This window comes from Centroberyx gerrardi, chromosome 8 (assembly GCF_048128805.1).
Source record: "Centroberyx gerrardi isolate f3 chromosome 8, fCenGer3.hap1.cur.20231027, whole genome shotgun sequence".
In the NCBI taxonomy this organism is placed as follows: Eukaryota; Metazoa; Chordata; class Actinopteri; order Beryciformes; family Berycidae; genus Centroberyx; species Centroberyx gerrardi.
Genome location: NC_136004.1, coordinates 10,383,633 through 10,395,905, shown reverse-complemented (window position 1 = coordinate 10,395,905; position 12,273 = coordinate 10,383,633). Strand labels below are relative to the sequence as shown.

General features: G+C 46.7%; 1 protein-coding gene across 1 annotated transcript in view; it reads right to left on the bottom strand.

The window, feature by feature from the left end:
- hmcn2 (hemicentin 2) overlaps window positions 1-11,178 on the bottom strand; it is a 45,507-nt gene extending 34,329 nt beyond the window's left edge. Inside the window, exons 1-13 of the mRNA XM_071927794.2 lie at window positions 10,932-11,178; window positions 9,004-9,074; window positions 8,440-8,598; window positions 7,365-7,487; window positions 3,400-3,571; window positions 3,175-3,281; window positions 2,975-3,095; window positions 2,629-2,892; window positions 2,378-2,522; window positions 1,818-1,939; window positions 1,295-1,567; window positions 701-842; window positions 238-365 (exon numbers count right to left, since the gene is read on the bottom strand). Of these exons, the coding sequence (XP_071783895.2) occupies window positions 238-365; window positions 701-842; window positions 1,295-1,567; window positions 1,818-1,939; window positions 2,378-2,522; window positions 2,629-2,892; window positions 2,975-3,095; window positions 3,175-3,281; window positions 3,400-3,571; window positions 7,365-7,487; window positions 8,440-8,598; window positions 9,004-9,074; window positions 10,932-11,178 (2,074 nt within the window). The remainder of the gene's footprint in view (window positions 1-237; window positions 366-700; window positions 843-1,294; window positions 1,568-1,817; window positions 1,940-2,377; window positions 2,523-2,628; window positions 2,893-2,974; window positions 3,096-3,174; window positions 3,282-3,399; window positions 3,572-7,364; window positions 7,488-8,439; window positions 8,599-9,003; window positions 9,075-10,931) is intronic.
- Between the last annotated feature and the right edge of the window lie 1,095 nt (window positions 11,179-12,273).

Below are 12,273 nucleotides of genomic sequence, written 5' to 3'. Positions count from 1 at the left end.
ACATCTGCCTGTGTCCTACTGAAAGCTAAAGCATAACTGACACTGGAATCATTCACAAATTCATTCTAATCACATGCTCTTGAAGGATAGTCAACAACACATAAAAAGTCCTTGGATAGGAACTCTAAAAATGAATGCCAAGAGAAATAGTGATTTATAACACAAAAACTTAGTTTAATGAGACTTCAAATGTCCTCAAACCTTCAACCTGAAATCTACAGCCATATCTTGATTTACCTGCATAAGTGAGTGACACAGACCGAGAGGCAGTCCCAGCCTCGTTGGTCGCCAGACATGTGTAGTTCCCAGCATCCTCTGGGAGGGCCCCTCTAATGGTCAGAATGCCATGTTGGTTTAGGCTCAATCTGTATCATGTAGTAGACGACAGAAAATCTTCCGTGAGGAATTCATGTTTGTTGATTCTTCATGATTGCATGTGCAGATGTATCAGTGAAATGCATCTCAAAACCCTCCTGCTATTCTTGGGTAGCGTGAGACATATTTTCTTTGAATACGCATTTAAAGAGTCATGCAAAGTACTTGCGGTTTGGAAAAAGATTCTACGTTGTTAGATGTAAATCTCCAGTGATGCAAACAAGATGTGGCAACTGTGCATTTCGAGAATGCAGTTAAAGTGGAATCTAATGACTCTCTGAGGCCTCTGTGCCGGAGGTGTTGAGTGGGCAGAGAGTTCCTTTACCTCGGCCGATTAGTGAGGAACATGTTTCCATGGCTCCAGAAGAGCTGGGGAGGGGGAGAGCCGGACGCTGAGCAGACGAGGCGGATCTCATCCCCTCGGGAGAAGGCCTGGCTCTGGGGGCTGACTACCACAGAAGGAGCCTCTGCAGCGGAATCAAACAGAGGGGAAAAAAGACTGGCGATGACTCAGAGCCTTGTCACTGCTATATGATGTCATTTATAACATGCCTCTCCTATCGGGGGCTTAGCCACGGTAAACCTCTGATGGCCTGGGCTAGAATGCAATTACCAGCACTGAGTGTTCTGACATCATGACTGGCGGATCACAGCCGGGGACATGTTTCGCCTTTTGTTTGGCTGTTTTTGAAATGCATTACAAACATCTGAGGCTGTGCCCACGATGGAAGCCGCAATTTTCAACACGCATCAATTTTGGCTGATGTGAAACATGTTCTGACGAGGAAGTGGCTCGATCCGACTGCAGGGAGGCTAGGCCAGTAATGGAAACCAGATGATGGAGGCCTGAAGGAGGCATGAGGCCCCCGGTGCGCTAAGTGTTTAAGCAGATGACCTGCGGTGTTTGGTCCGACCGTACCTGGGACGAGAAGCCACACACTGATTCTGCTGTCTCCGTGGGCGTTGGTGGCCACGCAGTGGTACTCCCCAGCATCCTGAGGCCGCACCCCGCTGATCTGAAGGGACGAGTCAGACAGCAGCTTCACCCTCCCCGTGCGGGCCAGGATGGTACGGCCCGCTCTGTGCCAGGTCAGATTGTGGCGCATGGAGCCTTCCACCTGGCAGGGCAGCACAGCCACGGCTCCCACCGATGAACTCACGTTGACAGGGGCCTTCAGGACAGGAGGGGGCTCTGTCTCATTGGAAACACAACCAAAACATCAAAAGGGCGCTATCAGAGTGAACAAACAGTGCAGAAATGGTTTACTCTAAATACAAATGTTTGTACTGGCATGCTTTGTATGAAGTGAATGTTTTAGCCATAAATCTGAGATAAGAATTGCTGGAATGTATTTCAAAGCGTTACAAAGACCGTGATGAATGAATGCATGAGGACACCGAGGAGGAGTGTGTTTGTGTTTGTGTTTGTGTGTGAGGCATACCTCTAACAGTCAACTGTGTCAAGGCGCGTCCTTGTCCCGCACTGCTCTGCACTATGCACTCATATAGACCTTCGTCCTCACCTGAGGCATGGGCAATCTCCCATGATGCTTTGGCAGAATTCCTGATTTAAAGACAAACTCAGTTAGTTGGCTGGTGTATGACGATAGGAGCGAGATCCTATTTTACATCACATGCAATTAATATCTCTGGCACACGCACTGGGAATAGTTTTCACCACAAGTCAGCTTCACTTCATGAATGTAATTCAAAGCAGAGCGTCAACACCGAGGAAGAAAAGGCGCTTTGTTAATTTTTCAAGATGACACAATCGGATGTGTAACGTTCACAAAACGGACTGTGTATACCTGCTTCCTGACAGATGAACTAATAAAATGCAACAGAGTCAACCAGCACTAATGCTTTACAGACCTGCTAACTGAGAGTGCACAACATCTACTGAGTGACATAATTAGTGTTTTTCACAGCGGGTAATGGGTGCATGAAGCTGTAGCATCCAAAGGAGGGCAAGCCAAGTGTTACAGAGTGCTGAGAGACTCACTGAAAGAACTTTTCCTCTCCCAGGGTAATCCCACTTCTGGTGAATCTTAGCCTATAGGGAATGTCACTCTCCACTGAGCAGCCGATTGCAGCGGGCTGCATGTAGAAGCCCTTCACCACATCAGGCATGCTCACAGCTGGGGGATCTAAGCAAGGGAGGAAATGAAGGTCAAGGATCACAAGAAAGATTGATGATGTGCGAGAGACACTGCAGAGTGGCTTTGGCGAGGCGTGTGAGGGGGGTTGTCTTGCCTGGAACGATGTTGGTGTAGGAGACACTGGACAGCCTCTGGAAGCGGTAGCCCTCCTCGTCTTTCCCCATCGCCTTGATAAAGAAGCTCTGGGAGGGGGTGCGGAACTCAGGGAGGCTCCACAGCCCTCGGGTGCCCAGGTCAGAGGGCAGAGGCACGGGGAGAGTGCGTAAGGAGCGGCCCGAACCTGACATGAGCTCCACATGGCTCAGCTGGCCCGGAGGCTTCAGGCCTGTACATTTCAGCAGAACATGGGCCGGAACTCCTGAGAGAGGATGAAAGAACCATCATCAAGCACTTGATCTCAGTCAAACGAGGTTTTGAGAGACACACACAGAGATCAATACCTTTTATTGGCCTCTCCCTGGTGTGGTTGAACTCAGACACAGGCACACTAGAGAAGCCAGCCCGGAAGTCTAGATTGCTGACTCCTGTGACCCTCAGAGTATGGCGTCCACTGCAGCTCACCTGGACAAATAAAGCAATAGTATTCAGTTGCCCTACTGTCATCAGATGGCTTATACTAATCAGTAAAAACTATTAGTACCTTCAGATTCCAGGCTCCAGGTCTAGGGAACTTGAGGTTGACAACACGGGCTGAGTTGGGGATGTTCAACAGCTCCGTAAGGCCCTGCTCCACACCAACAATACGACCTGGGAAAAGACGACAAGAACAAAAAATGGTCTTTTCAATGTAAAATACATGTCTTTCCCTTGCTTGCTGGTACAGTTAATTATTAATTCATGTGGAAAGAAAGAGAACACGGTCTACCGAAGGGATCTCTGAGCTCGATCTGCGGCGCTGGTCCACTGAGCGACACGGTGACCTCTCTGAGGCTGGGGTCAAAGGGCACCTCCCACTTGTTCTCCTGGGCACTGTCATGGTTGGAGGACAGCAGGTGGACCTTCAGGGCCTGAACCGTCTCCTCTACCCACTTCAAAACCTGGCAGGGGGGAGGGAGGGGGGGGAGAAAAACACCATAAGAGCACCGTAACGGAGCAGCATTTCACTCACAGCTGGACTGGAGGGGGACGTACTGGTTGGCGGACGAGGCTGGGACCTGTCAAAACACAAACTGTCAAGGATCTCCTCTTGACTTCGAAAAGACAGGACGAGGACAGGAAGGACGTGGATGTGACCTTTCCCTGAAACGTCCCCCCCCTACCCCCACCCCCCCTCCCCCCAACCAGCGGGCTGCTCTTTGTCTTTCGGACCATTCTTTCATCGCTCAAGTATTCCTCGGGGGGATTTTGCCTAAACAAAGGGAAAGTGAAACAGCTCGACTGTCAAAATGATAACATACAGTTTTCTGCACTCTCAAGCATGTATTCCCAGAAGAGTGTCTCTCACAGTGGAAGTCTGTCAGGCAGCAGCCTCCCGCCTGCAACACAGCTTTCATGAATCATAAGGCTTGTTCCTCGGAATAGAAAGCAGCGGTGGATGTGTGGGGGAATATGCCTTTGTATTAGTCAGACATACCCTTATACAGTCCGCATTATCACCCAGACCGATATGCAGGATCAATTTAGAAATGGCCGGCCGTTTTCCACTTTACTATTTGTTGAATTGGCTGAGTTTGAAATGCCAGATGAGGCCAGAGAGGAGTGACATGTTAGCTCCCTTAATGAGAGCCATTCTACCACTCAGAGAAAAGATTACCCAAAGCCTGAAATAATGGTGGACAACTTGATTGTAGCAAAGCAATCATCACATAGAGTATAATTTCCCCCAGTGGCTATTATAGAGAAAAAATGTAAGACTATATAGAATTTCAGTTTTTTCAGGTGCCTGACCCTCTGGGTAAAATCATTATTCTGGTATTGACAAAGGATACAATGTTTTCCCATTGTTTTCTCTAAGAAGAAAGTAGGAGCAGCAAACCCACTGATGTTTCACAGAGTCTAATTTCAGTGGCCACACTGGACCAAATGTCTTCCATCTTCCAAATGCTTAACAAGCAACTGCTGTCTAGTATTTATTTTAACCTCGTATCGAGAGCGCAGGCATTACGATTGTGCTGTGTCCATAATAAAACAAACTGAAAACATTTCTTCAGCGGGACCCTCAGAGACGGGGCCAACGCCAATACATTTTAATACATTTAGAAATTATTTATTTTAAACGGAGAAAATCAGAACAAGTAAAGCCTTTGATAATTTAATTAGCAGGCCTCCGCTCTCTGTGTATCAGGCCCACTGGGTGCTGACAGCAGCTGGTTCCTCTCGCCGTTTACAACTGGAAACAGCTGTAATGTCTGCCACATGTGCAGCCATCCCCAGCAGAGCAGGAAACTGCTAAGAAGTGACCTACATCTGCCCCAGGATAGTGTCTATTTCATCTGCAAGCATTCGGAGAGGAGTGGGCATTCATCTGCCCCCAGACCTCAGATAAAAGGAAGAGCGCAGAAATGGGACTGCCGCTGTCTGGGCCAGGGTGGGTCTTAGGGAACATGCCGAGTTGTGCGGCCGCTCCCCGCCTGAGCCACGGGGGAATGAACTCCTGTGAAACCTCATCCGGTGTGTCTCAGTTGAATGGGCTTACGGGGGAGTTTCAGGATGGACCCCCCTGCGCTATTCTTAGAAGCATGAAAGGAGGATGGGCCGAGGGGGGAAGGTTAGCTAAGGCTGGGGTGATGCTCTCTTCTTCTCCAGGTAGCTGGCTGTCTTTAGGGACTCGTCTCAGGCTCTGACCCCCTCAGCAGACAGGCACGGCCCACTGCAGTTAGCCGGGACAGCCAGACGATAGACCTCCCACTAGGCAGGGGTTCACCTGCCTTAACCCGGGATAAAACACCATAACCACCAACATTTGCAGGTAGATGTCGTGCTACGAATCAAGGTCAGTAGGGCAAATCAGTCCCAGATGGACCCCCGACTTTCAAAACACCTGCCCGGGCTTTCCCCGTCACAAGAACCGACTGGAGTCCGCCACCTCTGTCTTCCTGTGTCTGAGCGAGGCTGCTAGACTATAGACGCTGGCTTTGTTCAGCAGACTCAGGAAGATGACTGGGGATAAAGGTTAACCGGGTTTCATTTTACGTCTGACAACCGCTCCTAGCCCTTTAACTCACTTCTGGATCTACCTGATGAGGAAACCATTAGGACAGTGTTACAAATGACTCTTCAAGGCACTTGAGTTAAGTGTTAAGTTAAGTGTGTGTGGAGGGTGCTGCGAAGAAACATGCATCGGCTGGTCTGCCCATGTGGCCATAAACAGTCATTGCAAGCCAGATCTTGCACTAGAAAAAATCCTGTCTTCTTTCTCACCCTGTTTTAATCTGCAAGCTGACATGCCGGCAGACATTTTCTGGAAGCTAACAGAGATCGGCCCTTATTTTTGATCAGCACTTCAACATACTGACAACTACGGATGGTATGCATTACCACAAAGAACAGCGAGACAATGGTCCAAGTCTGACAGAACATTAGCCGTTGTTGTTCTCTTGCCGGGGGGCTTGTTATCCGATTCTCTTGTTGATTACAACCAGTCAAAATTAGAGTGTAAGGAGTGTGATACACAGGGCTGACAATGAGCTGTTGTGTGAGGGCTTGGAGCCAGCTCCACAGGGCAGCTGTGTTGGAAGGAGGGAAGCCATGACAGATCATATCCTGGGATTAGAGAGTAAAATAAGCAGTCTGTTTTCTCTCCACTCTTCCCCTCGGAGACCACAAAAAGACTGTGTATATTTGATTTGGCCGCACTTTATTAAACTGCTATTAAGTGGGAATATTTTGGTTAGATTTGTAGTACTTCTGAGGTTTTTAAGGATTAAGGGATTTGCATTAATTTGGTAAAAGCTTGCCACCCAAGAGCTATAATCACACAAGTCTAAATACGGCTGAAATATACTGATTCATTTTGGATCCACGAAAAATGAATGCCCGGAAGTATGTACATATCTACACGTAACACAGCACAATAAGAACATGTAAAGACACTTTAGGCTAGTCTAGCACTGGTCACACTTTGGCCATCTGGGGTTGAGGTGTGAGGGCTAGAGCTTGAGTTTGCTCTCCTATTCCCTCAGTAAAGGACACTGCTGCACTGTAACACGAGCGTGGCATTCAAACACTTCTTAAAAAGCGGTGGGGATTATGGAGTGTTAATGAACCGTGCTGCCCCACACACATGCATCGTATGTTTAGCTACATGCAAGCCTGACTTGAGAGGAAACAGACCCGTACAGACACACGCGGACCCACACACACACACACACACACATCTGAGTTCAGAGGTTCAGTGGGCCACCAGTGCACAGCGCCGCTTGGCTCCAGCTCAGCGCTGCCCTCTCCTCAGCCCAGCCATCTCCTGTGTTGACATGCAGGATACCAGTGTCTCTCTCAGAGGAAACTCTGGCTTCTTTTAAGTCTGCCTGGGAATTAGCGAGCCCCACTGCCTTTGGCTTCTCCGACAGGGTTTCTGTTACACGCTGCCTCAGATGTAAAGGAGTCGCTCCCCCCATATCATATGACCGGTGGGCTTAATATCAGCTTTTGAATCATTTTTATTGAAACCTCTACGATTACATCGACGGGTCATACCCGGTTGGTCCTTTTCCTGCTGCTGCTATTCTATTATGAAATATAAACCTTTTCGTATTGAGATGAACCGCTGAATTCCACTTTCAGATATAACTTATTATGCCCATGAATAAAGGCCGGATGGCAGTAAGTGTCATTGCAGTGGTCTCGGCGCGCTGCAACGCACTCTAACGCAGCTCTTCATCACGCTCTCACCTCGTTGACTTGCTGCTTGTCCAGGTGAAAGATTTGTCCGGAGGAGGTGGCGGCGATCTCCTCGTAGGCTCTGTAGCCGGGCTGAGAGCGATCCCCGCAGTCGCCAGTCAACACAAATACCACCTGGTGAATGAAGGGGCAGCGGAGAGTTAAGAGGATTACTAATATTCAATGCTTGCTATCTACAGGCTCGCTTTCAGTGGGACTGAATGTGAGACTAATGCTCATTGTCATGCTTCATGTACTAGCTGAGACTGAGTGACTCAGAAGAAACTTTCCCCGGCTACGCTGAACATTGGGCAACTTCAGTGGAATGTAGATCATTCACAGCATGCCGGTTTATTCCTTTTGTTGCAGCATGTGTATAAATGTTCAGATACTCTCTAGTGTTCAGGTAGGTGTATCTGTGTTCCTACATATGCTTTCTCCTGTTTTTATAGTTTACTTATTCACACATAAATGAGAAAATGAGAAATGGTACAGGTGAGATAGCAAACCCCAGCGGGAGGTCCTGAACTGTGTCTGTACAGGGGTTCCACTGATGTGAGTTTTTGAAGGCCGATGCCAATGTTTTTTGAATGAAGTCGCCAGTATTTTGTGCCAATATTCAATATCTTTAAATATGACCATTTTCATGCCCAGTAAATCCAGAAAATTACATGGATTTAGTGTTTCCCCAAGAATTGTATTGTCAGGGTGGAAAAGCCTCTGAAACAGCATTTAGACCGTGGGACACTAAAACTCAGACTAATTAAACTATTTTAAGTGAGTGAGCAGCTCCTTAAGGCAAGGTGACCCACCCTACCTATTCAGTGGCAGGGGGAGCTCTGGGATAAATTAGACCTTTAAATGAAGGATCAATTTACAAAAAACACTGTTTAACAATGAAATTAATCAATAAAATGTGCAAAGAAAACAACATTTCTTTGCAGGTTGTACAGACTGTTTTTATGTAGCTATAGTCAGGGAGGAACCTCCATCATATTGCATTAAACAACACTGATTGACTAATATCCAATGTTTAATGAAAAGCCAATATTGGCCTGATATATCAGCAAACCAATGTGCGCTGTACCTGTGACTGGCGGAGCTGCACCAGCTGCAGTACGTCTCGTTTGAGGCGGTAGTCTTTGGCCCTGGCGTCGGTGAAGACGTAGATGAAGGATCCAGGCAGGGAAACTTCCAAAGCTTTCTTTATGGCTCCTATACTCATCTCAGGACAGTCTCCCCCACCCTGGGACAGACAGTCACACATGCTGCTGATCAAATCAAGCTCATCAACTGCTGCTGTGTGAAATGTACTCCAAATAGTTTTGATTTGACTGATTAATTGATTGATTCTTTATCAATTCCTTATATGTAAAGTCATAGTTCTGCTGGTGGAATTATGAATTTCTCTATTAGGGATTAATTATGCATCAATCAATCAAAAAAATCGAATCAAATGTAGTCAAAAGTGCATTTCACACAGTGACTTCACATCAGACTTTACATAGAAATATTGAAAACTCAGAACTGATAACACAACATCAATCCTTAGAACAGTTGTCATAGCCAGTAGCCATAATGTGGATTAGTGTGGACCTGTACACCAGTCCCAGTCCTACAGAACAGTCCTAGCCTGTGTTCTGGTGCCCACCTGGACAAACAGCTCTTGCAGATCCTGCTGGAACTTCTTTGGGTCAGTGGTGATGGACACAGGGCCGATATCTATGAGGAAACGTGGCGTGGACGATGGTTAGCATTTTGCATCATCAAAGAGCATCAACAGAAACTTTTAAAGTGAAAAAATCAAATCAAAGTCAGTTTAATAAGAGGACTCAGGGCTGCTTTATAATCATGTATCACAATGGAACTTGTCTGTATCTTTCTTCAAACTCAACAAAGCAAAATATATCAGAACAAAAGATGATGTTGTTGCCTGTCAGCTGTTTGGTGTCTGTAAACAGAGAAAAACACGAGCATCTACAGAATCCAAATCCCTGCTAAGCAACAGTCTAATCTGTCAGCAGCAGAGTGATGCCCCGTAGCTTCTGTGTAAGACAGGAATATCAATCACACAAGCTGATTCTCGCAGTGAAACAAATTCCGATATTGTTCAGCTTTTGTTTAACGCATATCGCTGAAATTGCCTGAAAATGCCCATAAAGGCAAAGTTTTGATGATGACAGGACCATCATTATCTGCGTCTGCAGCTGTAGTCAGCACTTTGTACTGGGTGACCCCCTCATGTCTCAAGCAGCAGTAGACCCCAGCATGACAAATACGAGCCTGTCAGGAGCTGACACTTATTTGGACGCCTTCTGGGTCTGATCGATGGAACAGTAAACATTAACCAATGCACAGAGAACATATTGTTTTTGCCATAGAACCCCGCTGGACATAAACAAAAGTCTTTCATTATAGTTATTACAGAGCAGTCCCCCGTCAGGTAGGGTGGAGCTGCATGACTTCTCTGTGTGAATGTGTGTGTGTGTGTGTGTGTGTTCCTGTGTGAGCCTGCGCATGCGATTTCGACTGTTAGAATACACCGTTGAAGTCTCACTGTGTCTTTGCAGAACTAATGATAGAGAACTTGCAGACATGCGTCAAGCTGCTGACATTTCTTACTCCGTCTCTATCTGTTTTCCTACAGTAAAGGCTTTCAAGTCCTTTTCTCCTCCTCATGAGAGCCTGTAAAACACTGACAGCACTGTCACGCCTCTTTGTCAGTCACACGGCTTCTTTGCAATCTTGGAAGTTTACAAGGTCCCCAAGGGCAGGGCACATTAAACACAGACAGAATGTGTGGTGTTAGCGCAGCCCACCATCCCCCCCCCCCCCTCCCCCTGGCCGGCTAACTGGGGCTGTGAGGGCTTTCCGGAGGCTTGGATTGGGGGGGGTGATTGGGGTAATTACACACAAGCAGACAGCATATGCTTCTCATCAGTGCTCAAACACCCTCCCCCATTAGAGCACTCTTATTTTCAAGCTCCAGCTTTCCCATATATCCCAGCAGAGGACAGATACCAGGGGGGTGAAGAGCCTTACCTGTCGCCACAGCCTCCTCATTCTAAAAGCTCACATATGCCTGCTGGAGTGGCCTGTATTAAACTTGTTTGAGTTCACTGTATGCTGCTGCATGTGGTTGAGCCCCTAGTCAAGCAGTTGTACTTCTTGCCTGTGATACAGGGTTTCAGATGTGTTGCCCCTTGATGTTTCATTGATCTTTTCAACTAAGCCTGTATGACAGCCACAGAGAGGTGTATCAAAACAGGGGCAATATGTAGCCTACATTGCTGTCTGTGGTATTTATGCTGAGTTTGTAATAATGTGAGTAGCCTGTAATGTTGCTTAGGCCTTGCCAGGCAGTCTGTGACAATTAGCTAATGGGCTTTGGCCGAATTGTTTAGTTAAGTGCTACAATAAAGCTTAATTATGTGCATTAGGCAGACTGAATATAATTCACAAAAAATGTGTATCAGGATTCAAGTATTCAAGTCAACCAACAATGTCACAAATAATGTTTAAACTTGTGCTGATAAAGTCAAGAAAAAAACTTGTATGTGTGTTTGATCATAAAGCTACCTGGGTCATGGAATGGGACCAGGACAAAGTTTTTGATGGGTCTGGTCCTCCGGTTGAGGGTCTTCTCCAGGATCCGAGAGGCGCCCTCTATCACCTGTTTCAGATCGTCGTACATGGAGCCGGTAACATCGAACACAAAGGCCAGGGTCGAGGCGCTGTCATCCTCCTCAACCCGCGGGACTGCCAGGACCCTGTGCGCGCTGATACAGAGCGCCAAGACTAGGCAATTCAGTACAACACCGGTCATTTTTTAGATTTACTGCATCTGTATCTGCTGGAATGAGGCGAATCACACACAAAAAAAACCCAATGTGAAAGTAAAAGTGGGTTTTAAAAAGTTTAGCTTTCACTGCAATTCAAACAAGGTCTGAGACTGCTTCCAATCCGCAAAAAAAAAGAGATGTTTGGAACAAGTCGCCTCAGCTGAAACCCAGTAAAATCCAATGTAAAATACTTCCACAGGAATACATCCGTGCGTAAAGTTTGGAGGGACTGGAGCGTGTGGACTGGCTGTGTGCTGGAGAGCCCCTAGAGAACTGGTGCGCTGACGCTTCAAACGGGGGCGGAGATGGGTATTAAAAGGGTCCCGAGAACCAACCTGATTTTTTTCTTTGTGTGTGTGTGTGTGTGTGTAACTTGACCCCACTGTGACTTCCAGCGTTAACCCTATTCAACATTCTCTTTCATTTCGATTTAGTCCACACTCGGGGTGGGCCCCAGGAGACGCACTTCTTGGAAACTTTACGCACATTACCAATGGAGCCTGGAGTCTATATTTTGGTCATGCGCCGAGAACATTGTCTCAATAACGCCCTCGCTTTTATAAATAGCCATCGTTTATATTCAGCTGACACACATCTAATTTTATACATAGCCCACACTGAGAAATATCCCTTTGGCATATGAATGGATGGAATGGCTTGGCGTGCCACAGAGAAATGTCAGTGTCCCCTTTTATTTGATTGTTGATCTGGATAAAATGTACGTTACTGATATTTACAGATGATTCATATCGGTCATATCAAGTCCTATCAGATGGCTAAGGAGAGTGGAGAGTGGACTTCAAAAAAGGAAGCCTGCTCTTATGAATGTAAATAATTCAGTGTCCTCCTCTAAAGGTTGTAGACGGCCAGACAAGAGTTGTTTTAATGTGCTGTTTGGTGTTCAATTCACAGCCCACTTGTCTAAGACATTCTTTCATTGCCCTAGGTTACAGATGCACTGGAGTCATTTCACATGAGGGGGTTGTCAATTATATCACCCTCACAGACTGTGACGCCCTCACAGATTGTATGTGAATCAAACATGGAAAACAGAATATCTACATTTGAAACTTCCACAG